General features: G+C 36.3%; 1 protein-coding gene across 1 annotated transcript in view; it reads left to right on the plus strand.

Moving 5' to 3' along the window:
- Uba6 (ubiquitin like modifier activating enzyme 6) overlaps positions 1-22,394 on the plus strand; it is a 66,885-nt gene that overhangs the window by 37,547 nt on the left and 6,944 nt on the right. The window contains exons 20-32 of the mRNA XM_041671237.1: positions 908-1,013; positions 2,722-2,811; positions 2,901-2,981; positions 3,676-3,804; positions 5,207-5,258; positions 5,347-5,410; positions 6,319-6,388; positions 8,444-8,515; positions 9,340-9,457; positions 11,121-11,314; positions 12,803-12,930; positions 13,990-14,077; positions 15,146-15,240. Of these exons, the coding sequence (XP_041527171.1) occupies positions 908-1,013; positions 2,722-2,811; positions 2,901-2,981; positions 3,676-3,804; positions 5,207-5,258; positions 5,347-5,410; positions 6,319-6,388; positions 8,444-8,515; positions 9,340-9,457; positions 11,121-11,314; positions 12,803-12,930; positions 13,990-14,077; positions 15,146-15,240 (1,287 nt within the window). The remainder of the gene's footprint in view (positions 1-907; positions 1,014-2,721; positions 2,812-2,900; positions 2,982-3,675; positions 3,805-5,206; positions 5,259-5,346; positions 5,411-6,318; positions 6,389-8,443; positions 8,516-9,339; positions 9,458-11,120; positions 11,315-12,802; positions 12,931-13,989; positions 14,078-15,145; positions 15,241-22,394) is intronic.

A 22,394-nucleotide genomic window follows, 5' to 3' on the forward strand; every position in this document is an offset into this window, starting at 1 on the left:
GTCTTGAAAGGCCTTTTTACCTTAGGAACTAAATTGTTTTTTGGTGTGAGGAATTTGTATTTCTCTTCCTCCAGAATTCTTCCCCCAAAATGTACCTGCCTGTTCTTTCCTTTAAGCTATTCCCTTATCTTTAAGTTTTAGACTAAATATCTTTCTTAAAGCAGATGTTATCTGCTTTCTTAATACATTTTCATTGTGGTACTTACTTTTTATTTTTACATATGTGTTTACTTAATGTTTGTTTCTTCACTAAATCTTCCATGCAGAGGCCATTTCTTTTCCACCACTATATCTTCAGTGCCAGTCATCTGATTTCATTCAGTGTGATTTATAAAGTCAGTTGTTGAATGAATCATTATTTGATTACAATGTTAGGTTAGCATTTGTCAGAGAAGGCTTACCAGTTGAGAAATGAGAAAAGATGAATCTTGAGCAGAAGAAAGAAGTAGGGGGGGAAATTGCATTTGTTTTTGGGTTTTTATGTGTTGGACCATATACTAAAAAAATTAAGAAAAACATGACTAATGAAAGCATTTAGCTAATCCTGTTTGGAATAAAGACAGAGAAAATACAATGAGGTAGAACGTAGAGTCTGAAAATAAATAATAAATAGAAAGTAAGTGAAGATAGAATAACATAGTTAATAATTAAGGTGGAAATAGACGTTTTAAAGTTCCAGAATTTAGTAAGTAGAAAGAATCAAAAATTACTAGGTTGAACAGCAAGTTTTATACGTGTAATAGAGCTAGGAAGTAGAACTGTTACATGGGCCATGTTCTGTTTCCTACAAGAGAGCGTTCAGAAGTTATCAACATGTGGAATATTAAATAAACAGCAGGAGCTGCCCTCTCTTTACTATTTATTGCTCACTTTTGTGTTTGTTTTTACATGTTTTGTCTCCAAATAGCCGTTGTTTAGCAAATCTCCGGCCTCTCCTAGATTCTGGAACAATGGGCACAAAGGGACACACTGAAATTATTGTACCTCAATTGACTGAATCCTATAATAGTCACGTAAGTCAGTATATTCAATAAATGTCTGTCTTTTTATGTCATAGTTTCGTCCTCATTGAGGAATCAGTAAATTTGACTCTGCTTTGTTAATCTTGGTTTTAGCTCTGACAGTCAGGTTATATGTGCATCTGCATTTTTAAATCTGTTGAACACACGTTTTAAGGGTACAAGGGGATGCCTATGTGAAGGTCAGAGTTCAATGTCAGGTATCTTTCTCTATTGTACTCTTATTTTTTGAGACAAGGCCTCTCACTGAGCTCAGGAAGCCTAGATTTGTCTCAGCTGACTAGTGAGCAAGTGCCAAGGATTCCCCAATGTTACCACCCCCTTCCATCCCCTCAAACTCCCCCTCCCCAGTCTTTGCCTCTCAATACTGGATTACAGGCACATACCTCCACACTCATTTTTTCATGGGTGCTCGATAACAAAAGTAGGTCCTCAGGCTCACACAGCCAGCCTTCTGTGAACTGAGCTATCTCCTTGGTCCCTAAATCCAATTGTTAGAAATCATCACAAGTATTTGACCTTTCTGTAATAATCTTTTCACTATCTCTCAGAACTTCTAAGTTTTCTAACAACCCTAGAGTTTAGAAAGTTTATAGAAGCAATTTAACTTTTGTATTGATAATAGAACTATCACCAAAGACTTAGTGATCTTTTGGTTCTAGTGTATAAGTTACAGGCTGGCATATAAAAAAAATGAAGAATACAAGTATAATAGCTACGTATTCATTTCTACTGTTTATCTTTATTAAGAATTTCTGCATTATTAGAAATACTTGTGAAAGCTGGTAATTTTCCCAGAATCTACCTGGAAAATTCAGATTTCTTCAGTGATGGAACCAAGCTGTATATATATGTGTATTTTAAGTAATGGAAAAATGTAACAGTTTTAACCCCTATAAATGATTTTACAATATTGCTCAAGCTGAGACTCTGGGTCTAGGAAGTAATTGTAAGCTTTGTAAATTTTAAAATGGACAATTCAGGTAAAAAAAATTCAAGGTATATGGTTTTTATAAGTATCAATGTCCCTTGATTTAAGGAATATGTTTGAGTTAGTAAATTTTTCTAATTCTTAGGGTTCACTGTTTTCCCATTTTCTTTCATGAAGTACATTGATACGTGTAATGATGACAATACAATAGATTTACATAGTTTAATCTATTGTATTAAAAGGAGGGAAATGATGATATGTAAAATCCCATGGGAAGATTTTCACAGTAGGGAATTCTTTAATTCTACTACTTCTGCTAAAATTTCTCTAATTTTTTTAAAATTAAAATCATTGTAAAACAATATAATATTATTGATAATATCCCTCTTTGAGTTATAAAAAGTTAGTGGTAGCTTATATATCAGCAAATTAAAATAGATATTTCTAAGTAAAAAGACATAATTGAGTCATTTTTGGCTGAGTAGGCTGTAGACAAAGCGTCTAATAGACAAGGAGATCTTTAGTGGTGCTTTTTCTAGTGAGACACCTTAATCATTCCCCATTTATTTAATACCCATTTCCTCTAGGAAAACACCAAGCTTGATTCTCAAATGATTTTCTTCATGTAGAGACCTGGAGTATGCAGAGAACTTATATATTAAGGATTCTTGAATCACTTTCCAAAGTAGGAAGTAATGTTGTAAAATTTTACATGTCACACCACACAAGTAGCCAGCAACAAATAATAATGGGATTTTTATTTTTCAATAGCGGGACCCCCCAGAAGAGGAAATACCATTTTGTACTCTGAAGTCCTTTCCAGCTGCTATCGAACATACTATCCAGTGGGCAAGAGACAAGGTAAAAATTCTTAATAAATTTGTCCTCTCTGAATAAGAAAAGGCAATATTATAACTTCTACATATACTTGTAACTTTTTTTCTTTACAGTTTGAAAGTTCCTTTTCGCACAAGCCTTCATTGTTTAACAAATTTTGGCAGACCTATCCTTCTGCAGAAGAAGTCTTACAGGTAAAGGTCAATGCCTTTTACTACAGACCTATATTTTGTCATTATAACCTTGTTTTCCAGGTACTTGAAAATAGCAAAACCTTCCTACAGAAATAAGAGTGGCCAAAAAGTTCATCACAGTGAAATGTCACCGGGAATCTTGAAATTGGGTCACTGATAGCCTTTGTTAGTTTAATGGAACTGTATGACATTATCACTGTTGGACCTTCAAACAATAGTTTTTGTTGTTCAACCTAATGAGAGTGTGATAATATTGATAGAGCAACAGATAGTCAAAGGGTTGGTAAACTCTGTGGGAACAAAGTTCAGGTTAATTCAAGTAAAAATATCTATGACTGGACACTAATCTTATTGTTCTCATAAAAGGTCCAGTTTGCACTAATTACTATTCCTAGGACTCCATATACTAAAGGCCTCTTGGGTACTTAGTTTCTTACACATAGGAAAACATGAAGGTGTGTTGTGAATAAAGAAACACCAAAGCTGAAATTTCATTTGCTGTCCGCTCCTACTCGTAATGGAAAAAAAAAAATGAAAGAATGAGAGATGTGGACTTGAGGCAAAAAAGGGGGGAGAGGGTAAAATTAAAATACTAAACCTGTGAATCCATCTTTGGGCTTTGACTCATACTTTTGGAATGTGCTTATGCTGGTAATTGGAAAGTGTTTTATTTTCTATTTTCCTTTTCTTCTAGAAATTGCAAAATGGACAGAGTTTAGAAGGTTGTTTTCAAGCTATTAAGCTACTTAGCAGAAGACCTAGAAATTGGTCCCAGTGTGTAGAATTAGCAAGACTGAAGTTTGAAAAGTATTTTAACCATAAGGTAGGTATACATTCTGAGACATTAAGCAAAGATCTGTAATTTGCTTAGTTATTATTAACATCCCTGACTTAAAGTATCTGTTGTTTTCTTTCACCAGGCCTTTCACAAATAGATAGTAAGTTAGCTGAGAGTGAAGACTAGGGTATGACCAGTTTCTCTTTGGATGTTACTAATTAAAGCATTTAGTTTTCACTTACTGGCTTGATTGTCAGCTATGCATCGAACTGACGCTCAGTACAAAAGTGGGTTTTGGATAGCTTTTCTTTTTAGGTAAAAGGAATGTATTAATTTCCTTTCTAAAGAAGTTTGTTCAGAATAGAAACAATGGACTGATAAATCAGATGGAGATTTTGTTCGAATTTTACATTTTCCAATCGTAACTCATAAACACATCTTATGTGTTTTGTCTAAAACGATTAAGCATATATCGCACAGTGTAGTGGTAGGCTTTAAATAAGCTAATCACATAAAGCATTTAGGGTAGGCCAAGGCCAAGTATTCAGTAACGCTATCTATTGTTCTTGTTTGCAGTCACTTAGCTAACAGACTGTGTCCTCTACCTTTTAATCCCTTCCTTAGGTCTTTACTTATGCGTATATCTTTTAAACACAGTCTTGAAGTACACACTTGTCTTTTCCCTTCCTACATGGTATGCTTTTTAGAGAAATGTACTCACATCTCACCAGGAAATAGACTTCCTATTCCACCTGATTTTATCATGGTTTCTCTTGTTTTCTTTTGTTTCTCTTTACTCTTTTTAGTTTATAACTTTTGTGACTGTGTTTTTGTTTGTTTGGGGTTTTATTTTTAATATGACATTTTAAATTATTTGTTTTGTTGAAAGTTGGGGTATGCTCATGTGGAGGTTAAAAGGCAAATTACAGGGGTCATTTCCATCTACCATGTGGGTCCTAGGGCCCAGTCAGGTACTGTGCTTGGCAGTAAGTAGCTTTGCCTGCTGAGCACCAGCCCTGTTTTGATTGATTTTTATTATTATTGTTGTTGTTGTTATTGCCGTTGAAAAAATGAATCATGGAAATGAGAGTATAATGTCCACAGTAATCATTATTTATCTTTCACCTAGATTTAAGTATTATTAATTTACAGATCTATATTACATTCTTACCCTCTTCCATTCACATTTATAGTGTTTTGAAATGCTGAATGCCATTTGCTTATATTTATTCTAAAGATTAGCTCTTAGAAAAAAGCAAAATTATGAGGAAGATATACCATTTGTACAAAACGAGTGAAGCAGTCAGTATTCATTCATGTTTGTTATAAGAAAGCTCTAATGACAGGACAGGAGAAAACATAAAAGCTTTTGTGCCTGGCTACGAGACCTCACTGTCTATCTTTTAAAGTTTGTAAATAATAGGATTTTTTATTACTTTTTTTTCAGGCTCTACAACTTCTTCACTGTTTTCCTCTTGACACACGATTAAAAGATGGCAGTGAGTATAAGTATTGAGAAGAAATCATAATGTACCGTACTGGATATGATCAGTATTCGTTGAAAACAATATTTCATTTTTTTATCAGGTTTATTTTGGCAGTCACCAAAAAGGCCACCTTCTCCAATAAAATTTGATTTAAATGAAACTTTGTAAGTATATGTGTATATTTTCACTGTAAATATCTTAGATGTACACTGCAAGGTCTTTCCCAGAGTTAGTGAGTCATTCTAGTCAACAGAGCCAGCCACATCCTTCCTACACACCACTTGTTTACGTGGTAAATAGCTATTGTTAGTAATACCTACTCCATTAGAAACTAAGTCACCCCTGCTTTTGCCCATAAGAAAATAAAATGATAATAAATGTTCTTACACTAAATAAAGCTAACATGCTTTGCTTAAGGTGGAAAATACAGTTAATACTAGCTGCCTAAGTTAATACAGGTATTATATGTATGGATATTATTATATGTTTATATGTATGGAGGTCTGTATGTGCACTGTTTTGAGATTGGCACTTAATATGTGTATATTCTCATCAGACACTTAACTTATTTTCACTAATCTTCCTTTCTACAAATAGCACTTTGCTTAATTTCCTCGCAATTGCTTGCTACAAAATTCAAGTTACATTATCATAAATTGCCTTCCCAATATGACATACCCAATTTTGTTTTTAAGTAAATTATTTTGCTTGTTTTAAACCTAATGTATTCTCATTCATACCTGATAAATATTTTCTAATGGATTAAAAGGACTTTTCTCCAAGTATTCCAAATAGTTTTTGCCTTTTTTCACTTCTTTCTTCACAGTATTGCTAATGAATGCTTGAATATTATGAGTTTTTGATAAGCATTTTTGTATCAAAAGAAAATTGGTATTTTATTCTGTGTTTTAGTCTAAGTAGAATTTCATTGTCTTAACATTAAAAGGTGTAAAAAGTAATTATGAAATAAATTCTTTAAATGTAATTCTTAAGACTTAATACAAAGATTGTATTTACTCTTGACTTTTTTAAAATTCCCATTCAAACTGCTTTTTTATTTTCATTTCAAAAGGCATCTCAGTTTTCTTCAGAATGCTGCAAAACTATATGCTACAGTATATTGCATTCCATTTTCAGAAAAGGTGAGCTCCTCTCCGGTGCCTAGCAAGTGATCAAAACCTGTGATGAATTGGTTGGTGACGTCGAAATGTGTTTTTAGATCATAAGAATCATTCTTTCTTTTGTTGGTTTGTTTTGAGACATGAGCTCACACAGCTAAGACTGGTCCAGAATTTGCTGGGTAGCACTAATTCTAATTGATCTTAATAAATAAAACCCAGAGTCAGATATTAGGGGGAGAAAGCTGAAGGATCAGAGAAGCAGAGCACCTCTACCAGTGCTCAGACTGAAGGAATGATCCTCAGACTGCACTGAGCTGTTGTCTTCTGCCTTACATTCCTCTCTCTGCCCAGCCATACCATTCCTGTCTCCACCTCCCTACTGCTGGGATTAAAGACATAGGACTCCTTTGTGTGAGCTTTGTTTCTCTTTTAGCAGACTCAATCTCAGGTAGCTCTGAGTGGTCTTGAACTAACAGGACCCCTGCCTCTTTGTCTGCCTGGGTTAGAGGTGTGTGTCACCACTCCCTGGCCTCTGGTGACTTAGCTCTGCACTCTGATCTTCAGGCAAGCTTCATTTGTTAAAATATCACTGCAGCTGTGTAGCTTGGACTTGCCAGGAGTTTTCACTTCATGAGTACTCTTATTACAGGCATGCATAACCTGCCCAACTAGAATCATTTTTTTGGATTGAAAAGGAAAAGCACATTTTATTTTGCTGTGTTACTGTCCATTCTAATTTGTAAAAGCTATCTACTTATTACAGTACTGGTAAATAGAAAATATTAATTTTTCTCTATTAATTTAAATGTTGAAATAATATTTGTGAAAAACAGTCGTTAAGTAATAAAACTGTTTATGACTTGCTTACCTATTTCTGTTATCCTAGTTACTCTGAATTAGGAACCATGAGACATTTCATAGCAAGTTAAAAATACTTTGTAGAGGTACTCTTTTTTTCCTTTTTAATGTTAACTTGTATACTTTTCCAGAAATCTAGAGTTGTCTTATTTTGATTTTCGTACCTTAGAAGCATACTCATTCTGTTAGACATTATCTTTTTTGCGTCACATCCAGCACGTTTGATGCAGTTTTGAGAGACAGCACATGTGTATAGGTTAGCTTTCTCTTTAAATGCATTTGGAGTTAAATAAACTCTGCCTTCAAGTAAACTGATTAAAGGAAAAAAAAGTTTTAGTTTTTTTGTCGTTAACATGTCTGAAATAGGGTTTTACTAAGTAGAGGTACAGACTCTCCGAGACAAGCTTCAAATTTGTGATTCTTCCACTTAGCCTTTGAGCTGTTGGAATTACAGACATGTGCTACCAAATCTGTATCTATATTTAACATGAATGTGCTTATTTTAGATGACTTCTGATAGAAAGTCTTGTGTTACAAGTCTCAGCCAGCCTCAACAGCAGTATGTCTCCATTTTTCATAGGAGTTTCCTAGTAATAAATGTAGGTGCAGGCTCATCTAGATAAACTTGAATCGTTATTGTATCTTGCTTCTCAGTGTATGAATTTGATGAATTAATTTATTTTTTTAATTATTTATTTATTAGTATACAATATCCTGTCTGCATATATGCCTGAAGGCCAGAAGAGAGCACCAGACCTCATTACAGATGATTGCGAGCCACCATGTGGTTGCTGGGAATTGAACTCAGGACCTCTGGAAGAGCAGGCAATGCTCTTAACAGCAGAGCCATCTCTCCAGCCCGAATTTGATTAATTTATAGTGTATAATGTTACTCAAGAAAGGTAAAACTTTGATACTAAAGAAATGAGTACATGGTTCCTTTTTTAAATTTCGCAGAAGGAACAAAAATATAAAGGTTGTTAACTAATAAGCACATTTTCTTCAGACCTCCTTACCTCCACTAGCCATTGTGTCTGACAATTCTGAGAAAATGGAGATGAATGTTTCAAATGGCTATAAATAATTCACGTGATATGTTAAGTTGCTAAATAGTTAATGTGATAAAAGGACCTTTTCTTAATAGAATTTTTAACCTCAGATTCAGGGTTCAAAGAAATGTGTTGATAAAATTAACTTTTTTTTTTTTTAATAAAACAGGATTTATCAATGGATACCCTCATGGATATTCTTTCAGAAGTTAAAATTCAGGAATTCAAACCTTCCAACAAGGTAAGCTAGCAGTTCATTCACTTAGCTAGCTAATGGTTATTAAACTGCTGCGTATGCCATTCTCAGCCTGGTACCATGAATGGTCGTGAATACAGACAATAAGCAGGAAAAGTTGTAAGTTATTGCAGGAACTTGGTTAGACGATGGATGACTAGGTGTTAATGAAGTGTGGTTGCTAATAAGACAGATGAGATGGAACTGGATTCTGTATACAGAACTGTAGTGCTGACAATTTTTCAGGGACAATGAAGGGAGCTGGGGAAAGAGTGCTAGTTTCTTAGGTGGAATAAGAAGTAATTTTAACAGTTCAGTATAAGCTAGAAAGATGAAGATGGAGTATAGAGTAATTGAGAGCAAAGTAGAAAAGTCAATTGAATGATGTAGGATTGCAAGACTGTACTGAGGATCCATATAACAGTAGTGTGATGTGTTCTACTATAGATTGCATTACATTCAAACATATTTTGCTTTGGTACTATTGTGGCACTTGTTTGTGCTGCCAAATAGATGGAAAATTGTTCTGATAATTATGCCTAGAAAATAGCTTAGAAAGCATCAGAACCTGAGAAGTTGGCAATGAAATAGGAAAATTTGATGAAAAAAATACATATATGTTTACATGTATTTATAAAGTATTTTTTTTACAGACTTACTCTATGCCTTTATTTTATATACTCTAAAATTTAGCCACAAAGCAACCTTCCTCAAGGATGTGATATGTGTAGCCGTCCTGAATTTTTGTTTTGTATAAAAGTATCATTGTAGTCAGTGGAGTTTTGCATAAATGAGTGAGTTTTCATTGTACTCATGTACTATGTTTAAAGGTTGTTCAAACAGACGAAACTGCAAGGAAGCCGGACCATGCTCCCATCTCCAGTGAAGATGAGAGGATTGCTATTTTCCAGCTAGAAAAGGTCATTTCATCTAACAAAGCCACCAAAAGTAAGGGGCCACTTGCAGATACCTTGTAGCCATATTGACAAATCGAGGGGAATAATTCTTAATCATGATAGCTGAGTATATCATCATATAAAATTTCTGTCCTTTAACTGTGATTAAATTAATCATATTACTCCTCATGTCCTTGCCTTCAAGTTTTAAAATCTAATTCTCCAAATTACATTAATTGCTGTTTTGTAATTCTTACTGTTTTTATGCTTCAAGTGTTGAACAGGTCTAAAAACACAAGCAGGTCTAAAAATACAAGCTTGTTTTTAAGCAGCAGAAGATTCAGATTAGCTGGGTATAGTGGATCAGCAGGATCAGGAAGTCACAGTCATCTTAAGTTACATAGTGAGACCCTATCTCAAAATAAAACATCAGGTTATGGGGGCTGGAGAGATGGCTCAGAGGTTGGGAGCACTGACTGCTCTTCCAGAGGTCCTGAGTTCAATACCCAGCAACCACATGGTGGCTCACAGCCATCTGTAATGAGATCTTATGGCCAGCAAGCATACAGACAAACAGAACACTATATACATAATAAATAAATAAATCTTTTAAAAAATCAGGTTATTAATCGACTCATATTTTTAGACATACCACTTTAGGGGGAAGGATTACCAAAAGTCTCTTAGAGAGAGAATGGGGGGGGGGGGGTAGGGGGCAGAGAGAGAGAGAGAATATAGATGAATATGTACACATGCACATGCCATGGCACACACATGGAGTTCAGATGATAAACTTGGGTGCTGGTCCTGCCTTCTTTGCTGGTTTTCCTGATGCATTCACCAGGCTAGTTGACCTACAGGCTTCCAGGGATGCTCCTATGTCTACCTCCTATCTTTTTGTGGAGCTCTGGGGTTACAGATTCTCACTGTGTGCATAGCACTTGCGTAGATTCTGAGCCTCAGCTCAGGCCCTCATACTGTGTTTGTGTAGCTACCTCTTTCCCTACTTCAATCTTCTCAGTACTGCCCAGGGATACAGACTGACTACAACTTTGCCACAGTAGAACTCTAATTCTTTAAAAGCACAGTTGATTGGTCATCTGCTTATGCATGCTTATCATCTCTTGTTAGATGAATCAGTACTTCTCAAAGTTCTGTGATTTCATGTGTGAACCAGTAAAATTTCATGGAAAAAATATGTTAATAGTCTTTAAAGTGATATTGAAAATCACTAATCTAAAAATATTTAAAATGAAAAATAAATGATTTTGTTCATTGTCAGAGAGAAAATGTTTCAAAGTAATATTTTGAGGTAAATTTTGAGTAGTACCAAAGTTTTGTAATGCACTTGGAAGTAGCTAGTGTCATAAATGGCTCTCATTTCACTGTTTACCATTTTTTTATATAAACTGTGATTTGGTGGTATTTAAGCGATTGTTTTCATGTTCCATTATAACTTCTGTTGCCTACTTCTTTATACATTTTTATTTGATGAATAACATACAAATTGTTATGCTAAATAGCCTTATTAATTGAGCAGTACTTTCAGTAGATCCTTCAACTTGGTGACTTGTCTGTTTTTTTGTTTTTGTTTTTTTTTTTACTAGAAATCTTGTCCTTTGAAAATTTTATACATGCACACTGTGTACATAGCTTTTTATCTCATAAAACCCTTACCACTAATGAGAAACCATTCTTCTGGTTCCTTTGGTCAGGTGACCTTCAGATGGCAGTGCTTTCATTTGAAAAAGATGATGACAGTAACGGACACATAGATTTCATCACAGCTGCATCCAACCTTCGAGCCAAAATGTATAGCATTGAACCAGCTGACCGGCTTAAAACTAAGCGCATTGCTGGTAAAATTATCCCTGCTATAGCAACATCTACTGCTGCAGTTTCTGGCTTGGTAAGCTTATTCTTCTAAAAACGCTTCTATCTTCCCTGCATCATACCAGCCTTAACTTGCCACTCAGATTTTAGATTTTGGATCTTATAATCTAAATTTAAAGATATTTCTGAAATATCTAGAGATATAATAATGTATATCTATATATCTAAAATATCTATGAATAAAAATATTTTAGTATTAAAAAAGCTCATAACTGGGCGGTGGTGGCGCACGCCTTAATCCCAGCACTCGGGAGGCAGAGGCAGGCAGATCTCTGAGTTTTGAGGTAAGCCTGGGAAGTTTGTAACAACCAGGGCTGTTAACACAGAGATACACTATCTCAAAAAGCAACAACAACAACAAAAAGCAAAAACAAAAAAATAAGCTTAAGATAGAGTATAATTGTTCTTAGAGACATTGATCTCAGACTTTTCCTCTCCCCTTGGTTTATGTAAGTGGAAGGAAGGACCCCAACTCAGCAGCTAACTGCGTTACTGGAATCCAGAGGGCACTTCAGGATCCCCTGCATTCTGAGTTCAACCTCTAGAAAGGTTGGAGTCCCAGAGAGAGTTCTGGGATCTGAGATATAATTGATTGTGAGCACCCAGGGATAGCTAGCCAGACATGCTCGGAGAGAAGAGGTGTCCCATCCTCCCAGAGCTCAGAGCCAAGAGCAACAGAGGATCACCCAGCCATCCTGTCACTTTCCTTCGACCCTCCACAGAAATCATGTTAGCCTCCATGTCAAGTAAATATTCTTAGTATCCAAGTACCTAAAAATCATTATTGTGACCATTTATTATACCGTACTCTCTTGGTACTCCACAGAATTATTATCTACCCCTATATTGGTTGGTTAAATTGCTTTAGTGTCGTCGGAGACTGCACTTTCGCTTCCAGCCGCCTATACCAGAAATAATCACACAGAAACTATATTATTACAACATTGCTTGGCCTATTAGCTCATGCTTTTCATTGGCTTGCTCTTATGTCTTAAATTAACCCATTTCTATTAATCTGTGTATTGCCATGTCATTGTGGCCTACTGGTAAGGTTCCATCCAGCATCCTATGTCTGTCTCCTGCATGGCTACATGGCTTTTCTTTTGACTCCGTCTAGTCTCTCCTCCTCTGTCTGCCATGCCCTATTCTGTGTTGCAGTAGGCCCAAAGCAGCTTCTTTATTAACCAGTGGTATTTACAGTATACAGAGGGGTATCCCACGTCATATTAGTTTTGAGTTATTGGGGGGGGGGGTGTATCTGCTTTGAAAATAGGATGATTAAATGGTGAAATAACTTTGTTCACTATATATGGAATAGTCTGAATAGTAAAAGTAAAATGTACTAAAAATATACTGGTCAGTTAAATAAGAAATGTATATACTACAGTGTGTTCTTACTATTGACAGAGAAATGCTAGAACCTTGGCAAAGAACGAGACTGATTAAAATCCCAAGCAGCTTTAGCGTTAGGCTCTTGATAATCAGATCACCTTTTCTTCTCTAGGTTGCCTTGGAGATGATCAAAGTAGCTGGTGGTTATCCCTTTGAAGCTTACAGAAACTGTTTCCTTAATTTAGCCATTCCAATAATAGTGTTTACAGAAACATCTGAAGTAAGAAAAACTGAAATCAGGTATGTATAGAAGTCTGTTTGACTTCTATAATGAGAAAGAAAATATTTCTACCCTTAGGAAGGAAACGTACTGGTTTTCATCTCTTCTTGTTGTTAAGCCCTGCTGCTCTTCAGGACCCAATCAGACCTCACCCTGATGAATTACTTCTAAGTAGACTAGCCAGAGAATCCTCCCACGGTTGTTTGTTACACCGTTTAGCATTATATGTTAGTATTCCTGGCTTGGATAGTGCTAAAGGCCTTCTTGTCTTTCTATAGACAATGAAACACAGAATCTAATTTTGCACGTTCATGACAACGGGAAACAGTTCCTTGAGTTACTGTTTCTGACATTTTTACTTGGCCACAGCCAGAAATGTGAGTGGAAGCATCTTGTGAGGAAGAGCTAATCCTCTCCTGTCCTACTATATTACTCAAGAGAGCACAAAATACTATGGTCCATACAAATGAGATAAGCTACTGTGTTTCCCACTTATAAATACATTTGCACACATGCCAAATTACATGTATGCCAAGATGATCATTCTAGCATTTTTATTTCAGCCAATGTTTTGAACAATCCAAGTGTTCAATTATTGATGACCTGAACATCTGAGCCCTATTTAAAAACAAAGGGGTACATGCATCTACATACATACACATGCACACACACACACAGAGAAACACAACTATATATAAATGTAAGACATAAAAACAAAAGGGAATATGAATGGAAGGGAAGATCAGAAGGGGACCAAGGAGCTTGATGTGTATGATTAAAGAACAATGATATACGTGAATGAAAATGTCAAAAACTCATTACTTTGTGTGTAGACTAAAGAAGTATTAAAAAGAAAATGAGAGGTACGTTGTAAGACATATTTGAAATGAGACACTGAAAAAATACACAAAACAGGTAAAAGTGGTTACCTATATTATTTACTGAATATTTAAAAAATTATATTCCGCACCCCCACAAATTAATTTTTAAGCATATCATAAATACTGAGCTGCAGGAAATTTTTTATTCTGATGGAAAGAGATTTTAATGCTTGTGCTTTTAATATTTTTCTGTACCAGAAATGGAATATCATTTACGATTTGGGACAGATGGACTGTTCATGGAAAAGAAGATTTTACCCTCTCAGATTTCATAAATGCTGTCAAAGTAGGATATTTTTATTTCTTTTATTTAATTAGTACCTTGAAGTCTGGTTAATGTCATGCCTTACAATTCATAGAAATTCCAGTAGGTCCTTGTAGTAATAATAATACTAAGTTCTTTACTTGGTTCATTCCTGTATGTACATACCTATTGTAGTTTACAAATAAAACATCGTAGAGAAAAACAGGAGTGTTATATTAGAACACATACTATACTGACAGTATTTTTCTCAAGACTGTTTAGCTTATTTTACAGTAGATTTTAACCTGAGCCTCTGATTTTTTATTTCTTACAACACTGAGCGCGCTCTGCTTTGAAAGGAGGCGTTTTGGTTTCCCTTTGGCATGTTTGAATTGCCAGCCTCTGTTGTTGCACTTTGTGCCTTCTGTTAATCTAGTGGTTCTCAGCCTCCCTAACGGTGTGACCCTTAATACACTTCCTCATGCTGTGGTGACCCCAACCATAAAATTCTTTTTGTTGCTACTTCCTAACTGTAATTTTGCTACTGTTACGCATCGTAATGTAAATATTTGTGTTTTCTGATGGTCTTAGGCAACCCCTGTGAAAGGGCCATTTGACCCCCAAAGTGGTCAGAACCCACAGGTTGAGAACTGCCCTATATTGAAATAGGGTTTGCTTGAAGAATAGCGCAGAGCAGTGAGTTAAAGAACTAATAGGTCGGTAGACAGTGTCAGACCTCTCACTGCCTGGACTGGCACACAATTTAAAACTAACACATCTCCTTCTAAGTGCTGTGGCTGTGACTTGGTGGAAGAACCTGTAGCTGACATGCATCTAGCCTAGGTCCAGTCTCCAATACTGGGCATGAACATAAGCTATTTAGTTCTGAGAATTTCCATTTATTATTTCCAGGCTATGGTTAACTGAGAAAAGTGACACCACAGATAAAAGAGATTACAATGATAGTTTTTAATCTTTAAATTTATGGGGGTATATAAAATATATTTTATATAAGACTGCCCTCCTTTGGGTGGATATAAAATATTTTTACCCATGTACTTTGTGTTTGAAAGAAGTTTTCATTGTTTCCTTTGGGGTGTTTACCTTTAGGAGAAATATGGAATTGAGCCAACGATGGTGGTACAGGGAGTCAAAATGCTTTATGTTCCTGTAATGCCGGGTCACGCAAAGAGGTTAAAGTTAACGTAAGTATTTAACATCATGTTGCAGAAGGGTCACCAAAACCAAAACATAAGTTGGATATACGCTGGAAAGTTCAGGAAGTTACGGGAATTATACAAAAATTGCTTTATGCTATTAGTAAAGACTTAATCTGGCAAGGGAAAGCCAACAGTCTAACTCTCAAATGAATCATGCCTCACATGTAAACAGAATACTACATTTGTGAGATTGAGATATCAAACAAGAATACTAAATATAGTTTTATTCAGTGGATTTTTGCTAAAGATTCCTGCCGTGTGTCTAGCTTTGTTTTAAGCATTGGGGATGTATTAATGAACAAAAATCCTTCCGACTTGAGGTGTTTGGATAAAAACTGCATATGGTCAAGTAGTGGTAGATGCTCTAGGGAAACTAAAAAATTAAAAGAGGAAGAAATGTACGGAAGAGGGTTGGTTGAGTTGTTATATTTAATAATTTAGATATTCCCTCACCTATTCGGTCCTACCTGCTGATTTGCATTTTAGAGGAAGAAAAATACCAAAGGAAAAGTCTTTACAGTTGCCTACAAGGCTGGTTGGCCTAGATCCTCTGTGTCTTTGTATATTACTTCTCTCCTTCCCTCCTTCCCTCTGCACTGGTCTCTATTGTGCAACACCCCAGCCATTCTCTAGAAATGGCTTTGCTCTGCTCATTTCCTCTGCTTGAAGACTGGAGAGTGGGCTAATGGATTCTCATTTCTGGTCTTTGCACTTCCTAAAAAGGTCTTTTTTTGAAGTTGGGGTGGTGGAGGGTTGTTTTGTTTTGTTTTTTATTCTTTGCTGTTTTTCTCTTTGGGGGCCTGCCACCCAGCTCCCAAATAAATATTCAGAAGCTTATTCTTTCTTATGAGCACCTGGCCTTTTCTTGGCTTATTTTTAGCCAACTTTTCTTTAACTTAAATTATCCTGTCTACCTTTTGTCTCTGGACTTTTACCTTTCTCTGTTTCTGTATTTCTTTCTTTACTTCTTACTCTATGGCTTGCTGTCTAGCTGGGTGGCCAGCTACTGAAGTCCTCCTCTACTTCTCTTCATTTTGCTCCTCGATCTTCTCCTCCCAGATACCTCCTCCTGTTTATTCTCTCTGCCTGCCAGTCCCACCTATTTTTTCTTCTGTTGCTGTTGGCCATTCATCTCTTTATTAGACTAATCAGTTGTTTTAGAAAGGCAAAGTAACAGAGCTCCACAGACTTAAACAAATGCAACATAAATGAATGCAACACATCTCTTCATCATTAAACTAATGTTCCACAGCATAAACTGGTGTAACACATCTTAAAATCACATTCTACAATACTTTCTGAATTCTCTTTAGCACTGCCAACTCTCCCCAGCTGTAGTTTAGTATGCTTATCCTTTTTTGCTCTCCTTTTTAAAAAATATTCTTTTCAAATGTCTGTAATGTATAATATACATTGATCATATTCCCTCATTTTCCATTATCCTCTTATCCCCTTCCTCCTCCCATTAAACCCATTCTTTTCCCAATATTCCCCCCCTCTTGTTTTGATATCTTTCCCCCCCCCAGGTCCTTTTATTTTTAATTTTATATACACAGTTATACATGTAAGCACTCATATGTGGTGGTCAGAGAACAACTTTGTAGAATTTTTTCCTCTTTCCACCTTTTTTTGCATGGGCTCTGTGAATTACCACAGCTGCACAGTAACCTCCTTTACCCCCAAACCACTTCACTGGCCCCACTCCCTTTCAATTAAAGTTACTTTTACTAGCATATATGGGGTTTATTTATTTTTAGCTTAAGAAACATACCAGTAACTACCCCACTGAGGCACATGATTCCCTTTTCTCCAGTAACCATAGATACCTTAGGAGCCCCTCCTCATTTATTGTGGAACATTGATGGGCAGTTTACCACAGCCACTGTTGATGTGAGTTCAATACATATACATGGTTAGGTCCAATAACCATGTCCAGAAGATAGCATTACACAGCATCTTTCCCATCTTCTTGTATTATTTCTACCCCCTCCTCTGTAATGTTCCCTTGTGCTTTGGGGCTGGCTACTTAGTTATTCTCAACACATGGAGTTTCTCCATTAGCTGTTGCTCACTGCAGACAGTAGCTTCTCTGACCAAAACTGACAGCAGAACTATCCATGAGTAAAAACAAATATTTAGGAGGTGGTTTAAACTTTGTCCAGTTAGCAAAGCAACAATAGTAGGCCGTTTGACAGAGACAGGTGCAACCAGGGCCTCCAACCTCCCTGGCCTTGAACTGCAAACCAGGTTTAAAGCTCAAAACATGGATTCTTGATTTGTACTAGGACCTGAAATCAGAATGCAGTTGGCTGTCACAATCACCCGGTCATACCACTGTTGTCCAATTGAACATCGGAAATTGCCACACAATCCTGGCAACCTAAGTCCGATACTCAGAGTCCACATATAGGTAGAAGAAGAAACTTTACAGTGATTCTCTCAGCTTCACATGCATGCCTTAGCAAGGAACTTCTGCACACATGTACAGCACATATATAACTGGGTATGCAAAATAATAATTTACGGGTTCTGAAAACAGCATTATCCACCTACACATTTCCCTTCAAACTCCGATATTTTTTGATTAACTTACAAAATAATAAAGTTTCCATGTGGGTATTGTATGTGTCCTTAGTTTTAGTTACCCCAAAAACACCCCTTTGTTACATCCATGTAAATCTTTACACTCTTAAATTTTCCCCTTTTCTATCACATGTTCTTCTCTTCTCCCTAAGGGTGTTTCCCTCCCATCATCCATTCCCCCAACCCCTTATAGCTTCCTGGCCTTTCCAGGCACCATGTGTTAAACACAAATCTAAAACTTTGAAGGTAGGATGTGAATATGAAAGAATGTCTGAATATGCAGCATTTGTGTTTCAGGGTATGGGCTGCCACCTATTCCTCTGTAAATCTCAAAGCTCCATTTTTCTTTACAAAAAAAAAAAAATAAAACGCCAGTGTATGAATGTGCATTTTCAGAGCCCATCAGTTGATGATTTAGGCTGACTCTATTCTGAAGCTGTAGTGAATAGAGCGGTCTGAGTTGGGCGGTAGTCCTGTTTGGAACTTATTGAGAACCCTCCACACTGATTTCCGTAGTGGCTGCACTGGCTTATACTCCAGCCAGCAGTGAATAAATATTACTCGTTCCCTATGATTTCATCAGCATTTGTCATCATTTATATTCTTACTGATAACCAATCTGACTAGCATAAGATGAAATCTCAAAATCTTTTTAAATTACTTTTTCCTAATGGTTAGAATGTTGAACAATTTTTTTAACCATTTGTATTTCTTTGTTCAATGGGTTCAATTCTGTAACCCATATTTTATTGGTTTGTCTGTTTAATTTTTTACTTCTTTGTGTTTTCTAGATGTTAATTATGTTTAATTTCCTCTTTCTGTGTTTTAAAGTTTTCATTATAGAAGTCTTTCACTTCCTTGGTTTTGTCTATTCTAGGGTATTGTATAGCTTGTGGATGGAAATGTGCCCTTTTGTTTGCTTCTCAATACGTTTGTTGATGTGGGATTCTCCTCTGTATGCTGTTAATACCACTGGTTAATAAAGAAGCTGCTTTGAGCCTATTGCAATGCAGAATAGGGCAAGGCAGGAATTCCAAGCAGATAGAGGAGGAGAGAGTCGGTGGTGTCAGAAATCCATGTAGCCACTGGAGGAAAAAGATGCCAGCACACTGGTACCAGTAAACCATGAGCCTCGTGATAAAATATAAAATAATAGAAATGGGTTAATTTAAGATGTACGAGTTAGTTAGCAATATAGTTAAGTGATTGGCCAAGCAATGTTTTATTTAATACAGTTTCTGTGTGATTATTTCGGGTCTGGGCAAATGGGAAATGAGTGGCCTCCGCTAACAGTTTATCATTGGGCAGCAGATAATTTTTACTTGTTAATGTTTTGCCACTTTGCTGAAAATATGTATCACCTCTTCGTGTTTTGTGGTAGAGCATTTAGAGTCTTTTAGGTTGTGTCTTCTGCAAACAAGGATTTTTTTTTTTTTGCCTTTTTGTATCCATTTTGTTTCCTTGTCTTACTGCTCTTCTTAAGACTTCAAACACTGCACTAAACAGTTGTCTTCTTACTAATCTTAATAGCAATGCTTTAAGTTTCTCTCTATTTCCCACTGCAGATTTCTGACACATAGCCTTTATTATGCTGAGATACTGTCTTTCCTAGTCTCTTCAGGGTTTTTATTGTGAAATAATCTTTACTATATCTATTGAAACATGACCATGTGACCTCTGATCATGAATCTATGTGATATATTACATTGATTGATTTGTATATGTTTATCCCTTGCATCTCTAGGATGAAACAGACTTGATCATAACAAATGTTCTTTTTGATTGTTCTTGAGTGCCATTTGCTAGTGCTTTATTGAGAAACTTCATCTCTGTTCATCAAGAATATTGATCTGTAATTTTCCTCTGTGTGCTTCTTCATCTGGGTTGGTAACAGAAATGCTGGCTTTGCAAAGTGACGTTGAAAGCATTCATTTCTTTTTTTTACTTCATTGAATAATTTGACGATTGAAATTAGTTATTCTTTAAAGCCTGGTCATTCTGATTCGGCACTTTTTTAAAAATTACCACTTCACAGTCTTGATGCTCATTATAGATCTGTTTAAATTCTTTTATTTTGGTTTAACTTTGGTAAGTCACACACATCTAGAAATCCATCTGTTTCTTTTAAATTACCCAACTTAGTATAACATAAGTTTTTAAGGTATGTCGTCATGATTTTATGAACTTTTTATCTGTTGTAATATTTCCCTTTTGTCTCTAACTATTAATTTGGGTCTTTTCTCCCTTTCTTTTAGTTAGTTTGACTAAGAGTATGCCAACTTTGTTCATCTTTTCAGAAAACCAACTAGTTTCATATACATGCACTTCTGTGTGTGCACATGGAGGTGTGTGGTGTGTGTTCTAATGTGTGCAGATGCATATAAGAGTATGTGTAAAGATCAGAGATTAATGTCAGTGTTGGGGCAGAGTTTCTCACTTAGCCTAGAACTTGCTATCTTGGACAAACTGACTGGCCAACCTCCCTCTAAACCTAGTCTCTACTTTCCCAGTACTGAGACCGCAAATGCTACCACTTTAAACTCTGTTATTTGGCTTCTAGGGACAAAACTCAGGTCTTCATGCTTACACAGCAAACATTATCTTTCTTAGCCTCTTCTTTTTCATAATGCTTACCAATAGTGTTATAGCTACAGCATAGTTGGCCTGTATTGTTGCTTCTGTCATTATCCCCTCCCCTCACACTAGAACGTTAAGTTCCACAGTGCATAAATCTTTATTTGATCTTTTCATTGTTGTATATTGAACAGTTAGACCAATACCTGGCACAGAAGAGCCATCAGTAAAACTTATATGAATAAATGGATCTCTATATGTAATAATTTTCTTTAACATGACTGTCAGCTTTTGACCGTCAGTTGAAGTTAATCATTCGTACATTATAATTGTCTGAATTTTCTCTACCTAGGTATGTGTGAAATGTGTGATCATGAATTAATTAGTGTAATTTAAAATTTGCTGCAAGGGCTGGAGAGATAACTCAGTGATTAATGGCACTGCCTGCTCTTCCAAAGGTCCTGAGTTCAATTCCCAGCAACCACATGGTGGCTCACAACCATCTGTAATGAGATCTGGTGTCCTCTTCTGGCCTGCATGCAGAACAATGTATACTTAATAAACAAATAAATCTTTTTTAAAAAAAAAATTTGCTGCAAAAACATAACGCCTTTTGAGAGTTGACCGGTGTGTGATAGTGATGCTTTATGAATGATATTTGTTCTGCATTTTTAATTTAGCAGGTATTTATTACCTAAGTGCCTGAATTCTTAGTTCTGTCAATGAGAGCATAGTTAAGAGCATGAGCTTGGTTTTGTAAAGACATGTTCACATGTTTGGGTGGTTATTTATTAATACTTGTTTGTCTCCTTGAGCAACTTTGAAACAGATTCTCTGCCATGTTTGTTCCCATAACTACTGAGTGTTAAAGAAATAGTAAACCCTAAAAATGTAACAGTGCAAGAATAAGTAGTATTCCATAATTGCTAATTCTGTTACTATGTTGTTATTATACACATAGCCCTGATGTCTAGTACAGTGTACTCAGAGAAACAGGCACATTGATTATTGATTAAAATATAACTAAAATCATTGTAATGAAGATGTTGACATTGCACCATGGACTTTCCTACATCAAACCTCAGTTTTGGGTTAGATTTCATTTGAGCATTTGAAGGAGGATTATTATATGTAAAAGCAAACAATGTTGTATACACATTTAGCTTAAGAATTAAAAAGTATACTTGATCTCTCTTTGGAAAGTGAAATGATATGCATATGAGTGGTAGAAAGACAAAGAGGTAGGTATGGGGCACAGTACCCTTAGCAAATGGAAGGCGCTGTACTTCAGAGCCTGGTGTGAAATAGGTCCTCAACTTAGATTTCAGGAGAATTCTGACAGCCAAGTAGTAAGAGAAAGGATAGATTGGGCATCTTATATTTTAAGATTTTAGTGAAGCTTACTTTTTTCTCTTTTGAGAGTGCTAGGAGATCCTGGGTGTCTCTAATCTTTTTTTTTTTTTATTTGTTTATTAAAGATTTCTGTCTCTTCCCCGCCACCACCTCCCATTTCCCTTCCCCTCCCCCAATCAAGTCCCCCTCCCTCATCAGCTCAAAGAGCAATCAGGGTTCCCTGCCCTGTGGGAAGTCCAAGGACCGCCCACCTCCATCCAGGTCTAGTAAGGTGAGCATCCAAACTGCCTAGGCTCCCACAAAGCCAGTACATGCAGTAGGATCAAAACCCCATTGCCATTGTTCTTGAGTTCTCAGTAGTCCTCACTGTCCGCTATGTTCAGCGAGTCCGGTTTTATCCCATGCTTTTTCAGGCCCAGGCCAGCTGGCCTTGGTGAGTTCCCGATAGAATATCACCATTGTCTCAGTGTGTGGGTGCACCCCTCGCTGTCCTGAGTTTCTTGCTCGTGCTCTCTCTCCTTCTGCTCCTGATTTGGACCTTGAGATTTCTGTCCGGTGCTCCAATGTGGGTCTCTGTCTCCTTTCATCGTCTGGTGAAGGTTAATATTCAGGAGGATGCCTATATGTTT

Source organism: Microtus oregoni, unplaced genomic scaffold, assembly GCF_018167655.1.
Source record: "Microtus oregoni isolate MIOR12 unplaced genomic scaffold, Mior012 000021F_ref0000039, whole genome shotgun sequence".
Classification (NCBI taxonomy): domain Eukaryota; kingdom Metazoa; phylum Chordata; class Mammalia; order Rodentia; family Cricetidae; genus Microtus; species Microtus oregoni.